Consider the following 22,156-nt stretch of genomic DNA (forward strand, 5'->3'; position numbering starts at 1 on the left):
CTTCTATCTCCCTCCTCCCCCACTTAACAGTATTTCTTATTATACTCATTGATTAACGACCAAGTTCTGTTTCAAAGACTTTGTCATTAAGCGAATTGGTCATTAAGTGAAGAACTGCATGTACTGTATACAGTAGTACAATATATGCATAGTACTTGACAATACAGTATTCTGAATAAGTAAAATAACGAGAAAGATCAAACTGAAAACTTCCATTTGTTTTAATTTGCACAAGTTACAGAAAATATAGTTAGTAAAGTAGGTCCATTAAAGCACCAGAAACCACAGTACTGTACTATAGAGTGTACAAGATGAAGAAAGGATATTTAAAATAAAATAACGGTGAAGAGATGGTTGTAAGTGCTAGCGGTCGCTAAATAGGTCGTTAAGCGAGGAGTATCTGCTTTTGGTTGGTTTTGACAGTGACTAGCCTTCTTAATGCTAATTTAAAGTTAATTAAATAGAATAGTAGTAGTTTTGAGTTTATATTTTCTGTGATTTAGTATTAAAAATAGCAGAGACTTTCCTCTCTTTCATCTGTTTCCCATCTCAAGAGTTTATAAATCCACTACTTCTAAAGGTGTTCTATAAGTCTCTTCCTCCAGGCTTTAACTATGTAATTTTATATTTGTCAACAATACCATCAATAATTACTTTTAAGTACCTATAAATACGAAAAAGTTGTGTTACATATAGAGCAAAATAAAGCAAGTTGATATGGTATCTGAGACCTTCTACTGATGGTAAATAGTAATTGAAGGGAGGAGGGACTTAGATTACTATGAACAGATGGCCATGTAGGGTGTACGTGCATCCATGTCTCCACGTAAGTAAGGACTTTGCACTTCAGATGAACATGGTGGGTCTCTGAAAACTCATGTACTTCAATCATTGGTTATCAGCATAAAAATAGGAAAGTTTTTGAATGAAATAAAACTCAAATGCTTCTCTCAACAGATTTTCAATGTTGATTTTATAATATGTCAGTTCATTTCATTAAATGATGATACAAAAAATAACAACTTAGATACCACCTAGAGCAGCCCAACAACAGAGGCTTGTGGAGAGAGTAGATCCAGGATGAACTTTGTGGCCTCCCATGTGTGTGGAAGCGTTTGTAGTCACAAGATAATCTCTCACCCACATAAACTCCCTTGAAACTTCTCTGGTTTGAGGGAAGACTGACAGTGACACAGGAAAAATGCACCTTAAGACTACAAAAGGAACCGCTGTAAAACATTATTTCAAAGCATGTTGTAAAATGATTTACATTGTAAGCCATTGCAAGATCACACCTTGTGGGAGAAGACAGAATTCCTTCGGGTGCAATAAATACTAAATACCCTAGCTAACGTCTCTGAAATGGAATTCGGAATGGAAATGCTTAAGATGTTCAAAGAGCTCAAAGAAATAATGGAATACATTTCAGTAAAACACTGGTGGATATGAGAACAGAAATGAGAAAAATGCAAACAGAAATGTCAGCTTTTGAGAACTGAATAAGTGAACTCAAAGATGAGGTAATGAAAGTCTTCAGACAATAACAGAAGATGAAAAAAGAAAGCCTTAAAATAAATAAATGTAACCTGGGGGAAAATCTTTCAAATAAATGAACAGGCAACACTAGAACTTTGGGATAAATTCAGTAGAAGCATGTGACCGACCTGAGTTCAGTTCTCTGCATCCTTTATGGCCTCCCAAGTCCCCCAGGAGTAATCCTTGAGCACAGAGCCAAGAAGTCATGAACACCTTGATATGACTCCAAAACTGAAAAATTAGTACCTTAATTAATTGAAGCTGTTACTCACTGACCTTTGATAAAATTAGAATTTTCATTATGAATTCTGTTACTGAAAATCTTTAAATTTCCCATAGTTATCTCGGCTTTTCATAGAGGTGTATCTAGAAATGAAATTTGTATGTCTGATGACTCAGACCAGAGAGCGACCCCAAAACAATTCAGCAGAATTAAGAAAGACTAGCTGAGTGCTCTTGTTGTCTCTTTGAGAACTGTCTAGTTGAAGAACACTGGGGAGAGGGAAGTGGTAGAACATCAGCATATATAAATAAGAATGTGTCTATAATAACAACTATCACAACAATGGTAATGCGTGAGAGAAATAGAATGTCTGTCTCAAATACAGGCAGGGGTGGGGAAGGAAGGAGATGGGGGACATTGGTGATAGGAAGGTTCCACTGGTGAAGGGGGGGTGTTCTTTTATATGATTGAAACTCAACTACAAACATGTTTGCAAAATAAAGATATTACTTAAAAAATTAATAAAAATAATAAAGAAAGTGTATGTATATTTTCATAACCTACATATACATATAAATATCCATACTAAAATAAAAGACCTTTTTGGGATAAAGGTTAATGTCAGTTGTGTTCCTTGAAAAGTCTGTGGGGGAGATCCACATTTCTAAATGCACAAGTTCCACAGGTTTGACCCATATTTAGAAGTCTCCTTAAGGGGCCAGAGTGGTAACATAGCAGTAGAGCTATTTGTCTTCACACAGCTGACTTAGGACAGACCCAGGTTAGATCCCCAGCATTCCATATGGTCCCCTGACCAAGGAGCAATTTTTGAGCACAGTACTAGGAGTAACCCCTGAGGGCCACTGGGTGGGGTCCAAAAAACAAAGAAAAATAAAAGAAGTCTCTTTAAATGTGAGTTAGAAATAGAGAGCAAAGGAAGTTTAGAGTAAGATGAAAATAGAAAAGAAATGGTTATGTGCTAAGTCACTAGCATTACATCAGATCCACATAGGACCAGTCTGTTGGTCTGATGGTCAATTCAGAAATCATGGTGTAGCCCCAACATTTCCTCAGATTTTTAATTAACTCTTGGATCCCAAATCTTCAGCGCTGGTCATGTATTGAGAGCTAAGGCACATTTTAAGCCTGAGTGAGGCCGACCATGGTGGAATACACTAAATAAACGGTGATTTATAACCTTTTTCATAATTCAGGAAATGTGAGTGGCAAGCAAATGCTGTAATACCTATCTCATTCTGGTCTGCGAAAAAATATACCAGTAGACTACACATAGGGAATGAAGACAGGCTTTCAGCTGTTTCTTGCCAGAAATACTACTGTAAAGTGAACCCTTCCCCCAACACCCCTTAACCTAATCTTTCTTTTGAGATGTTAATTCCACCTTAGATGATCAGACCTGCCAATACCTGGAATGGGGTGGGCTGTTTTAAATAAAGAATAAAAATGTCAGGCTGGGGAGTGGTGAAGAGAAGCAGAAAAAGGAGAGGAAGTAAGCAGAAAAAGGAGAGGAAGTAAGACACAGCTTAGGAGCACAGGCCAGGGAGAGTTTGGCAAAGAAAGCAGACGATATAAAGACTCATGGCAAAGAAAAAACTGTGAGGAATATAGTGAGCTAACTCCAATGAACACTTAATTGACTGCTTGTGAATTCTTTCTCTACCATTACTCTGCTTCATCAGACCCATTTAGCCTAAGGGGTTAGAAATTGGTACCTTGGATGGCCTCACCCAACGCATGACTTCATACTTTATACTTTATATTTTTATTCTTTGTGTTTTTATATACATATTTTATATTTTTATATTTTATTCTACATACTACCTTTTGAAAAATTGCGTCCTTTCGTTTTCTTAGTTGTCCATTTGTTCATTGAGTATCAGTAAAGAGTCTCAGTATTTTTATTTTGAAAAGGTCTGCAACTATGGGGCCGGAGAGATAGCATGGAGGTAAGGCGTTTGCCTCTCATTCAGGAGGTCATCGGTTCGAATCCCGGCGTCCCATATATGGTCCTCCGGTGCCTGCCAGGAGCAATTTCTGAGCCTGGAGCCAGGAATAACCCCTGAGCACTGCCGGGTGTGACCCAAAAACCACAAAAAAAAAAAAAAAAAAAAAAAAAAAAAAAAAAAAGAAAAGGTCTGCAACTCACCAGGCATTTCTGAGGAGAGAGAAATTCTTGTCAGAATGAGTCTGGTTAGAATGAAATACTGAAAAATTTCATGTACTAACAGGTCATTGAATGAACCTCAAATGGAGCTACTGTTTTATTCAGTTCTCTCTGTTGTTATTTCTCAAGGAGGAAGATGAAGGCTCGAGCTCCCCCTCCTCCTGGAAAAATGCCACCCCAAAATGTGCAAAGTGAACAGAAACCTCCCAAAGACATCTCCCCAAGCCCAAGTCCCATGCTTTCCATGCAGGAACAACTACAGAACAGTATGGTGGACATCACGGTGGTGCTTCCTAGTGGGCTGGAGAAGAAGAGCTTGGTCAATGGCAGGTGAGACTTCCAGTGCTTCAGAGAATGGTCTGAAAACCATCAGACTGCAGGCTCAATATGAAAAAAAAAAAAAAAAAAGTAGAATTCTGGCTGGAGTGGTAGCACAGTGGTTGGGTGTTTGGCTTGTATGTGGCTGACTCAGGACGGATGCGAGTTCAATCCCTGATATCCCATATGGTCTCCCAACCTTGCCAGTAGCAATTTCTAAGCACAGAACCAGGGGTAACCCCTGAGCACTGCCAGATATGCCTCCCCCTCAAAAAAAAAAAAAGAAAAGAAAAGAAAACAACAAAGTAGAATGTCTTGTTTCGCCGGTGGCCATGAGAGGCAGTGGGTAGAGCCTGATGTCTCCTTCTTGGGATGATTTTGCTCTTTGGTCATCATAGAGCTCCTGATCCTTAGGAGAACCAGGATTGCAAAATTCACTTGGGCAGAGGAATTAGGCATACAAGCTCATGGCAACTGCAGAAGATGGGGCCTCAGATTTTTTGCATTCCTGGAGCTGAAAATGGAGAAACAGGAAGGTAGCCCCCGAATTAGTGAGCAAATGCCTGCTTGCACACTGATCTGGAGAGGTGTGAGCAATGAATAATAGTAATCAGTTCTCCGAAAGAAAAAACTCAAGTTTAGATGTAGAAATAAATTCCCATTCTGCATTGAACAAGTGTACAGCTTTATGGTTCCCATATTTTTTTGTAGAGAACTGATTAGCCTAGGAATATGCCTGTGACTGTTGTCCAGTGCTCCCTTTGTGCTTTCTAACAGTCACAGAAGGTACATTTGGATGATCATTGCCAGGAGCAGCTCCTATATCAAAAGAAATACCGTATTTTTCACTCTATAAGGCGCACCTGACCATAATACGCACATAGTTTTTAGATGCTCTCCTCCCCTGCACTTAGGTGTCAGCTCCAGGCAGCATTTGTTCAATAAGACACACTTTTTTGGGGAAAAGGTGTATCATTTTGTTGTTGTTGTTGTTTTGTTTTGGGGCCACACCCCTTGACTCTCGGGTTATTCCTGGCCATGTGCTCAGAAATTGCCCTTGGCTTGGGGAGACCATATGGGACGCAGGGGGATTGAACCGTCCTAGGCTAGTGCACACAAGGCAGAAGCCTTACCTCTAGGCCACCGCTCTGGTCCCAAAAAGGTGCATTTTATGGTACGAAAAATAGGGTATCTACTCTCAAAAACTGCCATATGTAAAATATAGTATTTTTAATACAGTCACCACTACTCAATTATGTGAGCAAAACCATCTTCAGTCATAAAATTATTAAGTTTCATTACTAATAGAATCTCTTATTTCATACTTAATATTTATCAAAATATAATATATTGTTTGGTTCACTTTGTGCTTTGCTGTTACTGGTAATTTGGTTTATCACAAAATATTTAACAGGACACCAACCATTAAATTGAAACTTTATATAGTTTATTATAAAACTATGGTCATGTATTTGTTATAGATTTTAAATGCCAGGCATTTCATCACACGTGCCAAGCAACTATGCTACCACTAAACTCCATCTACATTCTCCAGCAATATTCATCCTTATTTATGACTATTATCCCCAGAATCATATTCTCTTTACAATCATTCAGTAACAGACATGCAGTATACCTCATGTTTTCTCTATTGGAATAAACATAAAGGTACAGATGTGTTTTGGAGTTGATGTTGTATTTTCTTTTTTTGTTGTTGTTTTTTGGTTTTTGGTTTTTGGGTCACACCCGGCAGTGCTCAGCGGTTAGTTACTTCCTGGGTCTAAAATCAGAAATCACTCTTGGCAGGCTCGGGGGACCATATGGGATGCCGGGATTTGAACCACTGTCCTTTAGTGTCTAAGGCAAATGCCCTACCACTGTGCTATCTCTCCGGCCCAATATTGTATTTTCTTTAAATTATCAGAAGTAGATTTATGGATCGATCTTATAGTACTTGTATTTTGAATGTTTTGAGGATCTTCCATACTTTTTTTTGTGACTACTATATACAACCCCCTCCCCCCATAGTCAACACACAAGATTTTGTAAAATTGTGGAGGCCAAATTTGTGCTGCCATTTTGGAGAAAGCTCACCAAGTTTAAGACAAGAGAGAGAAACTGGAAGGTGCCTCCAGCCCTCATCTTCCTTTCAGTAATCCTACACTCTGGATGCTAACTTTCTCTTAGGGAGGGCTCTGAAGTAGGACAAAAGCTTCTATGACCAGGACTTCATTCCCTGGTGAACTCAGGACCCCAGTTTGAAAAAAGTGATTTTGCCATTGCTGAAAGAGTGAAGAACTGAACTTGGAAAAATCAGTTTGAGTCCAGGCAGATTAAAGGCCTTTCTATCGGCCCACTTTTACAGGTAATTTTTTTTACTATGCAAAAAATTCAGAGAAAATTCTCAGAGTTTATACTCATTTCATTTGCTGCAGGTGAGTGCCATTTAGCAGTATCTTTGATCAGCCATAAAGATCAAGCATGGTTTAAAGGACAAGATCTTCTGAGTCATTTAAACAAAACTTTTAGAATTAACTAGAAATAGAAATTTGATTTCAGTTACTTGACTTTGAATTTTTGGTTGCTCTTTTAGTAGTTTGGGTTATTAGAGACGAATATTAAGATACTTAAGTATATATTCCTGTGTAGGGAATTACCATATTTTTTGTTCTATAAGACACACCTGACCATGAGACACACATAGTTTTTAGACAAAGAAAACAAGAGACGTCAGGAGATGGCAGCTGAAAACAACCAGCCTGTGAGGCCAAAGTATATTTACAATACACCAGTACACAACTGGTTAAACACATTTACCTAATATTTTTACATCAGAAAATAAATAAAAACATTTTAATACCTTTTTGTTAATATTAAAAAAAAAAGTCCTCTGCATCAGGCTTCAGCTCCAGAAGGCATTCATTCCATAAGACGCACAGACATTTCCCCCCATTTCGCAGGGGAAAGTTTGTGTCTTATGGTATGGAAAATATGATAATTATTGCCTTTATCAGCAGAATCACTTTGCTCATTCATTTACTGGTCTCTTTTGCTATTCTAGATGAGAATGTGCACAAATTTGTAATAACTGCTTTCTTTGTTTTTTCAGTTATGCAATGATGGATCTCCTGGTTGAACTTTGCCTTCAAAATCACCTCAATCCATCACACCATGCCCTTGAGATCCGATCTTCAAATACCCAACAACCTTTGAGTTTTAAGCCAAATACTTTAGTGGGGACTCTGGATGTGCATACCATATTCCTAAGAGAAAAAGTTCCTGAAGAGAAAAGTAAGACTGGTCCATCTAGAGTCCCTGAGGTCAGTGGATTTAGGCTCTTCCATCATCTAAGAGTGCCTGCAGGTACCTGTAAATAAGATGCTAAGGCTGCTGGACCCCCTCATCCCTGAGCAATTCACAACTCTATAACAGATGTGTTAGATCAAGTTAGGTAGACAAAGTTAGATGCTACATTGAGTTGATCTTTGAAGATCAAAGTTTTGAGAACTGATTGATTGATTGATTGATTGATTTGGAGACATAGGACAATGAGTAAGGTGCTTGCCTTGCACCTGGGCAACTTGGGTTGGGTCTGGAGCATCCCAGTTGCTCCCCCAAGCTTGCCAGAGGTAGAATCAAGAGTTTTTCCTGAACAAAATCAAAAGTAATTCCATAACAAACAAAAATTTTTAGAACTGAATTATGTTCCGTGTCATGCCCCTGCTCTTTTGCATAGGAGATTTTCTATTATGAAGTTAATTTAATGTTCAAGAAAGAGGAAGCCTGCTTATGTGCTATGATATCTCTGACTTTCCTGATCCTTAATAGAAATATAAGATATAGCAGTTAAGGGCCAAGGATTTCATGTTTGCTCCTCATGTTTTTCTTTTCTATATGTTTTTGCCTGGGGTTGGGGAGATATTCAGGAACTCATACTTCACAGTTTACCTCAGTGGTTCTTTCTTCCATTAAGATTTACTGTATAATTTCTCTAGGCTCTTAGAATAATGTGGCTGATTAGAAAAGGCCCCATAAAATTCTACTGTATGAAACTTTGGCATAGAAATTTTTGATGTACATTTTTATCTATGTTTATTTAGAGTAAACTGTAGACAAGTTCATTCTTTTCCCTACTTTTCTTACTATTATATTGATTAGTGTTTATATTTATATGTCTGGTTTTCTAGTATGCATGTTAACTATATATGTATATGTGTGTACATATACTCATTTTATTAAAAAATATGATGCATGTAAGTATTTTGACCCCTTAAATGAAAATTTAATATTTACTTTATGAGTTTTTTTAATTGACTTTTTCAAAGTATTTTCAAACTATTTTTTTAGACATTGACTATATATGCCCTTATATTCTAGTTTGATTTCTAGTTGGATTTGAAGGATTTCACTTCAAAGATAGTGTATATTTTTAAATGAATTACTTTATTTAAATACTGTGGTCAAAGTTGTTCATGATTGAGTTGGAGGCATACAATACAAAACATCCTTTACTTGTACACATTTTCCACCACCATCTACAATTTCCTTCTCTCCCCTTCTTTCTGTCTGGTTCTGGAGTATATATTTTACTTCTTACTCTTTCTCTCTCTGTCCCTCTCTATTCCTTCTTTTTCCTTTTAGACACTATGGATGCACTAATGTTAATGAGGGGGTATATGCATGTTGCTTTATCACTTTTCCACACCGAATTTTTGTACAGAGTAATCATTTCCAACTATCATGGTCATCGTGGTCACTTCACTGCTCCACTACTTGTGGCAAGCTTCCTATCATGTACTAGTCCTCCTGACCATTGTCTCTATTATCTCTGGGTACATTTTTTTTAATCACACTTGAAAGTTGTGTGTGTGTGTTTGTTTTGTTTTGTTTTGTTTTGAGAGCCAGGCTACTCCTGGCTCTGTGCTCAGAAATTGCTCCTGGCAGACACGGAGAACAAAATGGGATATACGGAATCGAACTACTTTTCATCCTGGATTGGCTGCATGCAAGGCATATGCCCTACCACTGTGCTATCTCTTCGGCCCCATACTTGAAAGTTTTTATATTAGATTTTAAATGGTCATTACTCATTATTTACTGAGGTCATCACTCTGTACTGATAGCAATTTATTCCTTAGTAAAAGAGATACTTGGGCAAATTTATTATTCACTTATAATATATAAATTTATAAGTGTAATTTATTACATTTATAATGTATCACAGTCAAAAATTACATTGTACAGATCTAGGTGAGACAGCCTGTATGTTATACCCCTTGGGCAATCAAATGGACCTCTATAATATGTGGGGTCTGATGTTGACTGAAACACTAGGAAGCTTATACTCAGATTCATTTTTCCATATTCCTATTAAGTCTAAAAACAGAAGTTGAAGTCCTTTCCTCTCTGGAGTTGCCTGCATCCCAACTTTAGGTGCTGGAGTCCAGCCCTGGATGAAGGGGTTTGAGGCAAGGGTGCGAGGAGGATTAAGAAAACAAGACAGATAGAAGAGATACGCATGGTATCAGGGGGCTCCCAGCTTCGTGGATTGAGAGCCCCAACTGTTCTCCACATAGGACATTTATTATTCAGAAATAATTGATCATATGAAGCATGGAGGATAACAAAAATTGGTAACTAATGCTTGCTAAGCCTAAAGGGGAGGAGAGTTTATATTTGTAAAAAGATGTGAGGCAAGAGGAAGCTCAGATCAAATCTCTGAAGACTTGTCTTCTGTCAGGAGGGGGTGACAGATAATAGACTGTTTACAGGACTCCTGCCCACTCACTGGGTGTTTCCTGCAGCTGCCAGTTGTAGTGATTTATATTAAGAACTCTCATATCTTTCTCTGCACCTTGACATTGGCTATCAGCTCTAACTAAACTTGTTTATTTCTTTTTTTTTTTTTTTGGTTTTTGGGCCACACCCTGTGACGCTCAGGGGTTACTCCTGGCTATGAGCTCAGAAGTTGCTCCTGGCTTCTTGGGGGACCATATGGGACGCCGGGGGAGCTGGGGGATCGAACCGCGGTCCGTCCTAGGCTAGCGCAGGCAAGGCAGGCACCTTACCCCTAGCGCCACCGCCCGGCCCCTAAACTTGTTTATTTCTTACATGTCTTCACATCTGACATTTAAGTGTGTAATTATGTTCTTTTACTTTATGATTGATGAGACTCTAATTTCTTTAAAAAGGTACCCTAGATTATTTCCTAGCATATATAGAATGCACTGCTTTTTCTCTCATTTCTTTCTTTTTTCTTTTAAATTTTGGCCTCACACCCAGTGGTACTCAAGGTTTATGTCTTGATCTGTATTTAGGAATCACTCCTAGTATTTTTGGGGATACTGAGTTATTAAGACTCACATAGGCTGCATACAGTTCATGCATTGACTCTCACACCTTTGGATAAAATTTCTTTGTTTATAAACAAACAGGGCTGAAGAGATAGTACGCCTAGTAAGGTGCTTGCCTTGTATGCACCTCCTAACACACCCTGTCAGGAGTGACCCCTGAGTGCAGAGCCTGGAATAAGCCTTGAGCACAGCTGAGTGTGGCCCCAAAGCAAATAAACAAAACAGAATATATTGGAAAAGTTACTGACAGAATTTTCTGTGTCTGGCCTGTTCTTCAGAAATCCGTGCGTTTGGTAGTGAATTACCTTCGAACTCAAAAAGCTGTTGTGCGCGTGAGCCCTGAAGTCCCACTCCAGAACATTCTCCCGGCGATCTGTGCGAAGTGTGAGGTCAGCCCAGAGCATGTGATTCTCCTCAGGGACAATATTGATGGGGAGGAGCTGGAGCTCTCCAAGTCCCTCAATGAACTTGGCATCAAGGAACTGTATGCCTGGGACAACAAGCGAGGTAAGGCGTGCCCAGAGTTACCCCACTCTCAGTGCTCTGGGCCATGCTCTGGTTTCTCAGAGTGACCCAACCAGATTTTAAGGTCATTAGGATTCTGACCAAAATCTGTTTTTGTTTACCTGGAATGTAATATTTTACCTCTAGCCACACCCTCATTTCTGCACATGATCTTAGCCAAAAGGCCAAGAAGCGATACATCCTCATTTCTGAACATAACCATTTCCCTTTTGTTAAGATAAATAGAAGATGGGAAAAAGAGAAGAAAATTGGTCTAAGCCCTAAAAAAATACATATAAACCACAGAGAAGCCATATTTTCCTGGTTTTCCTGTTCAGCTATCTTGAACTACTTCCAAGGCCCCAACATTGCCTGTAATCAAAACCAGTGGCAGAATGTTTTGGCTGTTCTCTAAAGCTGGCCAAATTATAGTTGAGCCATTCCAAAGAAGTTACATGTTTCCTCATCATGAGTGTCAAAGAATTATGACACCTCATGTGAATCTGGTGCTTATTATAGGGTTAGTCAGGTTGAGCAGAACATCCTGTGATGCCATTGTTGGTGACTCTGACAGAGATGTCCAGTAGAGTTTCCCAATTAATTCTCAGCTCATTGCATTAAACTAATTGTCATATCCCAAAACATTAATGCTTCTTGACTAGAATTAGTCATATGGAATTCATAAAACTTTATATTTTAAGGAATCTCACTTGATTTCCTCTTCCTTTTTTTACTTAGTTCACAGATATTGTATAGGTTTGGTTTTCTAAATATTTACAGATTCTCCATTTTTGCATATACAAGACCGAGGTTTCATCCCCAACACTAGAAAATATGTACATATGTGAATATATATACTTATTTAAAATAATCATAGTTTCAAACATTTTGTTCTTTTTTTAACAAGTTTATTGTGAGAATAGTGATCCCTTCTCCAACTCAAATCTACTACTAAAGATATAGTTCTCGATATTCTTTTGATATTTATGAAATAATTATAGCTCAGCCAAGAGTAAGATACATGGATTACTTATGTATCTACCCTTAAAAAGGTCTTCTGGGGCATTATAGCAGATGAAGTACCTTTCTTGTATATGACCAATGTATGTTTAAGCCCCACTACATATTTAATCACAACAGGAATGCCCTTAAGGGCATAGGTAGTTGTAAGCCCCAAGCACCATCCATCAACTGTGGCCCCAAAACAAAACAAAACAAAAATTCCTCTGACCTTGAAAGTAGTGCATCTTGTGCATTTTAGAATATTCTTAAAATAGGGGCTGGAGAGATAGCATGGAGGTAAAGCATTTGCTTTGCATGCAGAAGGTCAGTGGTTCGAGTCCTGGCATCTATATGGTCCCTTGAGCCTGCCGGGAGTAACTTCTGAGCATAGAGCCAGGAGTAACCCCTGAGCATGGCCAGGTGTGACCCAAAAACCAAAAAAAAAAGGAGAATATTCTTAAAATAGACCAAAATTTTTTCAGCATCTAGTCCATAGGCCAGGATGCTATGAATATGTGTTTCCAGGCCTATCATTTCTTAATAGATTTAGTTTATGTAACTCTTGAAAATAGGATCGTCTTTGAGTAAGATAAAAAGGGAAAAAAAATAGATTGCCACCTGCCATCATTTAAGAGTGTGGAAGGAAATTATTTCTATAAACATGGATTTCTTTTATACGCCAAACATCAAATAAATGCTGAAAGGTAGATAAAGAAATTGTCCCTTGGAGAATCTTTTTGATAGTCCTCCCCAAATTAGGGAAGCACTCTTACGAGTTCATTTGGAACTTGGACTCATTTATTTATCGGGGAAATTTCTTTAAGTCTTGAGCCTACATTGTTTTTTGATTCTCATGTGTATCAGGTCATGTGGGTCTTAACTTTTGTGGACAGTCAGGTATGTCCAAAGCTTCTGCACTGAGGGAAGTTTATATCTACTTTCTTTTCTACCTTGAGCTCTTCCAAAATACCTCCTCTGGGCATCCCAGTTGCTTCCCTGGGCCATAGAGGCATAGCAGATGGCATGATGGGGCACTTGTACCAGCCCCATGTTCATTGTTCTGGTGTGAACTAGTTAACTACCATCTCTACCAAAAATCCCCTGCTATGCTACTATATATTTGAGGAGAAAAAGGGCATATTGAGTAGAAAAGATATGCTTAATCTCTTTTCCCATTTGGTTGCCATCACAGGCCAGCAAACACTTGAGAAAGTGTGGGGGCTGCTAGAGAAGTTGCCAAGCAGAGTTAGTCACTGCCTCCCTACCGTTCCCCCAAATACAGACACAAATGGAATTCTTGACAATAGTAGCTTGAAAAGACTGAAGGATTTGTTGCCATCTGCTTCCATGGCGACACCTAGCCATCTGACAGCTCTGAGCAACCTTGGCCTGTAACAGGCTTGCATTTGGCCTGCTCTTGCCTGGCAGAAACAACCTCAATAAAAGCATGTGAAGGGATAATTAGTTCCTGCAATTCTTGAAAATATTCTGCACATTTGGAAGCTCATTCTCATTTTCTCATTGTCTGCCTTTTCCAGTTCTTCTGACCAAAACCAAGTCGGAGCCTTCCTTGAGCTATCGAGGTATCTTGAGCAAGCACTGCTCCATCTAAGCTTCAATGTGCATGGCTCTGGGTCTGTGTGGTTACTAGATATTTTGAAAAGGGCCTAAGGGTGTAGATGTTTGGTTTACAGCTTCTCTGGGGATATTTTGGGCTAAATGAGCTTCTAATTTGATTTCTTAACTCCCTGGTCAACTAAAAGAAGAGTATCCCATGTGTGAGAATTTGCTTGTGCAAGTCTAGTTGTTGAGGAATGACTTCTGAACCAGAATTTCCTAGCAGAGCAGAAGCACTCCATATATAAGAGACATTGCTTCCTTCCTCTTTCTCCTTGCTTGTGCTGGATTTTTCCTTTCTTGCCCTCTAGAATCTTTGTCTGTTACAAAATTTGGGACAGGAGAGATGGTAAAATTTTGCTTTTCTGTCATGGATAAGTATATAGATGATTAATTTATATTTTGTATTTCTTCTGATTCCTACTTACTAGAAACATTATATGTAAGCATATGTATATGTATAAACAAGCTCTTAATGTTCAGCAAAATCCCAGTGAGTATTTGCATGTTGTGCAGTTTCTCTCCCTAATTTGAAAGTTCTTTAACATTAGAGTTTATTTTTGGAAAATCATTTTTGAATTTTTTATTGAGACCATTGTGAATTACAAATATTTCACAGCTGTATTTCAAGCACATAGTGACAGTGGATTAGGACCATTCCCATCACCAGTGTTGATCTCCTTCCATCATAGTTCCCAGGATGCATCCCATAGCTCCACCCTTAGCCCCCTGGACTTTTGTAACAGGTCCCTTTTGTGTTTAGCTTGTTGTAGTTTGGGTCTTTTGTTACTCCTGGCTGTGTGCTCAGAAATAGCTCCTGGCAGGCATGGGGCAGTGGTGGGAGGGACTGGGACAGACAGGACGACACCATATGGGACAACAGGATTCGAACCAACCATCTTTGGTCCTGGACCGGCTGCTTGCAAGGCAAACGCCGCTGTGCTATCTCTCCGGGCCCATTTGGAAAATGATTTAATAGAATAACACTCAACATAAATCTGAGACCCAGTTTGTGGGTGCTATGTTCTATGTAATCCTTTTTATTCTTATTTTTATCAGTGTCTCAGTCTTATGGGAATCACAAAGAAAAATATTTTTATGCTGACTATATTTGTCTAAGATATTAAATTTTGGGTACAAACAGTGGAGATGGAAAGCTATGGAGCCATTTTTTTTTCCTGATCTTACTGCATGTTGAAATGTTGACCACCACATAGAAACATACGTTATGACAGCATACATAACCTATATTCTAAAAAAGCAGCCTGCTTTCCCTTTTGTAATCAGTTAGTGTGTGTTTTGCTCCCTGAACAGGCCTGATATCATTTTCTCATATGGAAAAGTAGATATTTTAGATTATCTGAGCTTTAAGTGTATCTCTTTCCATCGTTCAGTCCAATGTCCCCTTACCACAACTCACCTATATCATTTTCCAAACTGTTTTTGCATTTCAGGACTCTATGCTTTTTTAATGCCTAATTTTTTTAAGCATAACTTCTCTCAGCTCTTCACCGTCTAAACTTTACTTTCTTTGATGGAAGCAAAATACCTTTTAGCTCACATGTGAAATACATTTGGAACCTGGATTTCAGGCTACCTATGTTTTCCTTAGGACTGGTTGTGTCACTTGGCCAGTTTCCTCAACAGGGACATCTAGGAAGCAGGACATCTAGGCTGCATTGGAACTGACACAGCACTGGAAAGAAACGGAGTGCTTAGGTCCACTCCTCAAATTACTGCCATACTTCCTTACAAAAACACTATTTAAAGTTAGCAAAAGCTAATCTTTAAAAATCAACCACGGAGGGGCCGGAGCAATATCACAGTAGTAGGGATTTTGTCTTGCACACAGCTGACCCAGGATGGACATGGGTTCAATCCCTGGCATCCCGTATGATCCTCCAAGCCAGGAGTGATTTCTGAGCATAGCAGGAGTAACCCTTGAGCATCACTGGGTGTGGCCCAAAAACCAAAAAAAAAAAAAAATAAATCAACCAATGGTCTCAGCACCAGCTCAGGGTGAATCCTGGGCCCCAGTTGTTCCATGGTGGTGGGCTGTGGCCCCATAGGAGGTACATCTCAAACTATGGCAGGACAACCACCTGCACCTTCAGTCAGGTGGATATGGTGAAGAAGAGGAAGTTAGATTTTTTTTGATAGTTTTCAGACCCATTCTATGTTCCTGTGGTTGATGTGGTAGCCTATGTTCTAATGACATGTTCTTTCCCAGGATGATTGTACAAGTGCTGTGTTAAAACCACATTGTTGTTTCCTTTCATACTACAAAACTTCAGAAAGCACAATGGTTAGAAGTGCACATTAATTCATACTGTTTCTTGCATGGAATCTTACCATGACAGAGTCTATCTTATCCACCTTAGCTGTGCCCAGAAGAGCTTTAATGTGAAATCATGTGCCCCTGTGTGTCAACAAAGCTACTCTGTTTTGGATGCATGATGTGGAGTTTGTTGCACAGCTCAAACAGAGCTGTCCTTGTTACCCAAAGCCTTGTATCTTGACTACAACTTGACCTTTGCTGCTGATGGAATGAGTTTTGCTTTGCTGAGTAGATAGTGTTGGTATTAATATAATTGTTACTAATGCACTGACACTTCTGTTTCTAATTTGAGTATGAAATCTTGATTTGTCAATAAGGTAATTGATATTTAATAAAGTTTATGGAAGAGTCCAAATTTTTTGTTCATGAACTGGTAGCCTGGCATTCCAGCAGTTGACAGTAAACTAGAGAAGTTCATTTTCTGTCCTTAATTTTTTTTAAATTTCCTTTTGTTTACTGTATGTGTGTCCCTAGAATAATTAAGGAGTTAGTAAGAGAGGTTTGAAACAATGTTTGAAGTATCAGTAAATCCCTGAACTTGAGTTAATGCTATACATGACAGCATGTAGATGTTGAGCACTGTTATCTGGTCCATCCCTAAATGCCAAGAAAGAAACCGAAGCTGACAGCAGTGAGTCAGTTGGCTCAAGTACACACACATATCCGTGTTCTACGCTTCTCACCCTCAAATACTATCCTCAGACTTATATATTCCCAGAAAGATTGCCAGTCCACTCATATTTCCCATATATGGGTCTTGAGTATGAATAGGGGGAGTCCAATCTCTTATTAGTTCCCCTCTCCCAGGAAATTGAGGTTTATAGCCATGCCATCAGTGACCCAACAAGTGTGAACTGTTGGGTTCCATCAGAAACGCAGGAGTGCTCATTCTCATTTTAAAATCCCGATGAAGAAAATGCCAAAGACTAAGAGCTCACAGGGCTCACGTTGTTGAGAGAGAAAAAAGGAGACCTAGTGAGAGCAATTAAATAGGAAATGTGCCGACTGGGAGGGGAAAGTAAAATATGGAAATATGGACCTTGGAGGGAAGGTCGGCTGCAGTTATTTTCAGGAACCACTGGAGGTCAGTCATGGCCATCTTTTGGAAACGATCTATCTCAAGCTGTTGCTCTATTTCACTTAGGAGACATTTTTTCTCCTTTCCATTCTTTTAAAAAGCTATTCATTTGTTGAGATAGCAGTTTACAAGAGTGTAAATATTTACACGTTTTATGGTGTAATGTTATAATCCCTGAGTTCTATTTATATTATAAGTTATATATAATTATGTATATATTATATATACTTATTATTATAAGTATTTTGCTCAATGTCACGCTTCTTGGAGCTGGGATATTCACTTCCACCAAAGACCACATAGCATTGAGCATCCCACTGATCCAGGCTGAAATGTACTGTAGATTGAGAACACACTTTTTTTTGGGGGGGGGTTGGGCCACACCCTTTTGATGCTCACAGGTTACTCCTGGCTATGCGCTCAGAAATCGCCCCTGGCTTGGGGGGACCATATGGGACGCCCGGGGATCGAACTGCGGTCCTTCCTTGGCTAGCGCTTGCAAGGCAGACACCTTACCTCTAGCGCCACCTTCCCCGCCTCTGTGAACACACTTGTTCCCCAAAAAATAGAAAAGTATCTCAAACTTAACTTTATGTCAAGATGGTTATAGAATAATACATACATAACACATTTTTAAAACTAAATTTACCTGTTTTTTGATATACTTCACAAAGAATTTAAAATTATACATATTTCTCACTTTATTTTTTTCTTGAGTAGAACTGCCCAGAATTTTGAGATATGGGTGTTTTCTTACTTCCATGTAAGGTACAGGCATATTTTCCCAAAAGATATAAACAGAAAATTATTAAAACCCACAAAAGAGAATAAATAAAAATTATTAAGACCCATAAAAGAGAACAAATAGAAAATTATTAATAAACCCCAAAGATAGCACATAGAAATTGATTAAAACCATTGGTGATTTCAATGAGGTGAAAGACTTGAAGGAGATTCAGGGTGTTTTAAAGCAAAATGTTTACTTGCTTAAAAGAACTAAAGAGCAAAAGATTCATTTTTAAAACAAAATAATCACTTCCTGTATCTGCTGAAAAATAATACCCTATTTTTTTTCCAGAAACTTTTAGGAAATCATCACTTGCCAATGATGAGGCAGATAAAGAGAAGAAAAAATTTCTGGGATTTTTCAAAGTTAATAAAAGAACCAATAGTAAGGTAATGGATTAAACATGCTTATGATTTTCCATCACATTAAAAGAGATTTGTAACTATTCTTGTTTGTTTGAGAGCCACACTGGACAGTGTGTATGGGCTGCTTTGAACTCAGGGGTTTTTCTCAAAAGTACTCAGAAAGTTAGGTGACAAGGAAATCAAGCCTGGCCTCCTTCATGCCAGACAGTGAGGTCTTAGCTCATTGGATCTCCATTCCCAAAATCACCTTTTTGATATCTATGTATACAGCCTATTTTGAATCTTTTCCCAAGTTTATTTAGAAAGGTTAATTCTCAAGAAAAGAGGGAGCTTGGTAATATATACTAAAATGACTTCCATATTTGATTTATGAAGCAATTCTCTTGTGTGACAGTTATATTCCTTAATAGAATATGCAAATTGGGGGACTTGGGATCATACCTATCCCTTTCTACTGGTGTCTCTGTAACACCTTTCTAAGGTGATAGCGTAAAGCCTGGCCCAGGTACATTGATTAAAAACCAGCATATGAGAAGAAAAATTTTAGAGCAGTCCCTATCAGCTTGGTCCTTCTGTTCTTTAATATTGTCAGTTGGCCAAGCTAAGTAACTGGTTTTGGAAAAATGAAGAAATAGAACTCATTTTCATGAGTTGTAGATTTTAATAGTGTACTTTGAAAATCATTGAACACTTTGGATTTGCATTGCTGCATCTAGTGTAGGCCTGGCCATTATTTCTTGCAGATTCTGCCAGGCTAGAGAGGATATTTTTTCCTTTTGCTGATAATTGCAAAGAATGGCTGGTTTGTTTGATCTGTTTTTTTTTTTTTTTTGTTTTTTGTTTTTTTTTTTTAACCTGAGGATAATGTAGATGATGTGTGCTTGTGTTCCAGACAGAACATTTGGGACTTTCAGGAGCGAATAGTGAAGAGGACGCCACGAAGTCCATAGCTGGAGGCCTGAATGTGAGTACTGACTACTAGTGGACATCTGCTACAAACAGGAAATTTTGCATTACACAGACTCTGAAAATGAAACTGTGGGTTAACTCTGGTACCTATTTGTTTAGTTTCTGGTTTGTTGTTGTTTGGGTTTTTTATTTGTTTGGTTTGTTTTTGGTGAAGGCAGGGGGTACATATACACAGAATGAATCTTAGCTTATTTTTATTTGGGGGGCTATATTTTGAAAACGTGGAATATTTTAGTTTTCATTTCCCACTGACCCAATGAGCATGGTCAGAGATCGCTTCATGGGATAACTGATTTCTTGCTATTATAGGATTTTTTCCCCTAAGACTTTCAGGGGCACAGGGCCACTTTCTGTTCCTTTATCTACCACTTCTTACCTCAGTGAATGCACTTGGAAAGAATCTTTTTAATGACGACCTTTCTCACACACTTCAGAGCACCATGTAAAAAGTTTCTTCAGAGTGAAGACACATGAAAAAATTAAGAGATAGCTTCTGATAGATATTGAAATTTTAAATAAATCTAAGAGCATATTACTTGCATCACTTTCCTTAATTTCTCTGGCAAATTTTCCTGTCTTTAGCCTATTGTAAAGAACTTGGTTTTGTTTGTTTGTTTTTTGTTTTATTTTTCATACGCACAGTAAATTCATAGGCACAGAAAATTAGAAAGGCAATTCCCTTGGCCTAAGAGATACACGATGTCTCTGCTCTTGAATCTCACTGTCATGAGTTCTACTGCAGGTTCCAGGAATGTTGGTTGTCCAACCCCAAAGTCTTTCTTTGTGGTCCAGGTTCTTTATGGTCTGCTCAGTTCTACGTCTTTTCCCTCCTTTTCTTTCCTTTTTCTTCTCTTTTTCTTCTTCTTTTATTTCTTTTATATTTATGGCTTCTAGTTAGGGCCCCTGCCTTTGTTACAGAACCATAGAACATGAATCATCTTGTTCTGCCTCAGATATCTATGGTTTCATATAAACTGAGGGAAAAAAAACAAAGTGGATAGGACCCAGGGGCCAACAACAATAGACTCAAGAAACCAAAACTACAACAAGCTATACATAAAATACATAAAATAAACCTGTTATACTAGCAGTTCAGAGGACTAAGGGTGGAAGTATGGGGAGTATGCTGGGAAGAGTGGCGGAAGCATGCTGGGAACTATGGAGGGAGGGCAACACTGGTGGTGGGAATGGCTCTAATTCATTGTCACCGTGTGCCTTGAATACAACTGTGAAAGACTTGTAAGTCACATTGCTCTCAATTAAAAAAAAAGGGGACTTAAAAATGCTCTGCAAATATGAGAAGAGCATAAACTGCCACAAGAGGTCAGTATGATCTCAGGTATTTTGGCAACTTCCTGGCTTGGAAAATCTAAACTTGGCCGTTTGTTTTTGCAAATCACAAACCAAAGAAAATATACTTATATTCCAAGAGCAGAACCTCATGGTTATTATATATGATCAATATTTTTATAAATCACATTTGAGGGGATATGTTGAATGTTTTACTTGTAAAGTGTCTTATATTAAAAATCATAAAGGAACACTTGCAAAGTTTTCAAAACACAAGGGAGATTCATGCAGAATGTATAGTGTAAAAAAAAATCTATTGTCACTTTGAATATCCCCTTGAGGTTTAATATGAATATTTGCATTTTACATAACATCAGATTGATAGGCATAGAGCTATGATTGTTTGTTTACATTGAACTTCATTTAGCTCCATAGAGTATGACTTCTTAATTTTTCTGAAGGGTGTCCCAACCAGTGTGTAGTTTGTTTATATTGAACTTCATTTAGCTCCATAGAGTATGACTTCTTAATTTTTCTGAAGGGTGTCCCAACCAGTGTGTAGTTGGGACACCCCAACAAGATTGGGGCTGTGTGGTACCAAAAATCAAACTGAGTGTGTCAGGAACTCCCTTTGTCCACCACTTTCTAATTTCATCGTTTGGGGTTCACTTTGTTTGCTGAGAAGGTTAGAATTGTAGAAGGTGGATCCTGCTTTGTAATCATTCCAAGCTCAGAGTAACAGCTCGTTTCATTTGGGGACAGCAGAGCCTCCCCGCCCCATACCTTCTCCTCGGATCCATCTTTGGGAATACCCCCTCAGGTTTTTACGCACACTTTTCTTGTGTCTTCTTCCATACTCTGAGAAACAGATCAACATTTTCCCAAAAATATGTCTTTCAAATGTCATTGAGTTCTGGCGCCATTGAGCTTTCACCCCTGTCATATCTCCACGCTTTTCTGCTCCCTGTCAGCCTCTGTCTGAGTCAGCCTCAAGGACATCTAGTGACCTGCTAGGCTAGAACCATCTCTTTAGCCCTCTGCAGACACAGTCAAAGAATAGCTTCTCCTTGGATTGAGTTTTTCTTGGCTTTTGGGCTCTCAGTTTGCTTTTTGTTCTCATCCCAGTATTCTTTCCTAGGCCAGCAGTGTGTGTGGGTTTGCCTTGTGTGGAGACTCCAGCCTCTTTTTTCCTCAGTCCTGCCTGTTCCTCTCCTAACCAAGATCACACCTGGATCGGCCTCTCTAGTTATATGCCTTAGCACCCTCCAGGGTGATACTCCAGTCCCAGCTCCCAGCCCTGGTTAGAGTCCGGAACTCAGGATCTGCCACCCAAAAGACCACCAGGAAGACAGCCAGTCATGTAAATGCAAGGGAGTTTATTCCAGCAGCTGGGGTCCAACATCTCCTAAGAAATGAGAACCCTGAGGAAGGCTTGCATGACAAATTTAAAGGGTTTCAAGGGTTCAGCCTAGGGGATTCCTCGCTTCTGGGTAGTTGATATTTAAAAGTATTGATCCTTACTACAAGGTTGGGCTAGAATTGGTTGTAGTTCGAATGTAGTATCAACAGATGGTTATAGCAGGCTGTCAGC

General features: G+C 38.8%; 1 protein-coding gene across 1 annotated transcript in view; it reads left to right on the forward strand.

The window, feature by feature from the left end:
* The window catches only part of COBL (cordon-bleu WH2 repeat protein), a 233,037-nt gene that overhangs the window by 91,331 nt on the left and 119,550 nt on the right, over positions 1-22,156 (forward strand). Inside the window, exons 2-6 of the mRNA XM_049777026.1 lie at positions 4,074-4,274; positions 7,372-7,582; positions 10,894-11,122; positions 18,233-18,330; positions 19,199-19,270. Coding sequence (XP_049632983.1) covers positions 4,074-4,274; positions 7,372-7,582; positions 10,894-11,122; positions 18,233-18,330; positions 19,199-19,270 — 811 coding nt within the window. The remainder of the gene's footprint in view (positions 1-4,073; positions 4,275-7,371; positions 7,583-10,893; positions 11,123-18,232; positions 18,331-19,198; positions 19,271-22,156) is intronic.

Source organism: Suncus etruscus, chromosome 7 (assembly GCF_024139225.1).
Source record: "Suncus etruscus isolate mSunEtr1 chromosome 7, mSunEtr1.pri.cur, whole genome shotgun sequence".
NCBI classification, from domain to species: domain Eukaryota; kingdom Metazoa; phylum Chordata; class Mammalia; order Eulipotyphla; family Soricidae; genus Suncus; species Suncus etruscus.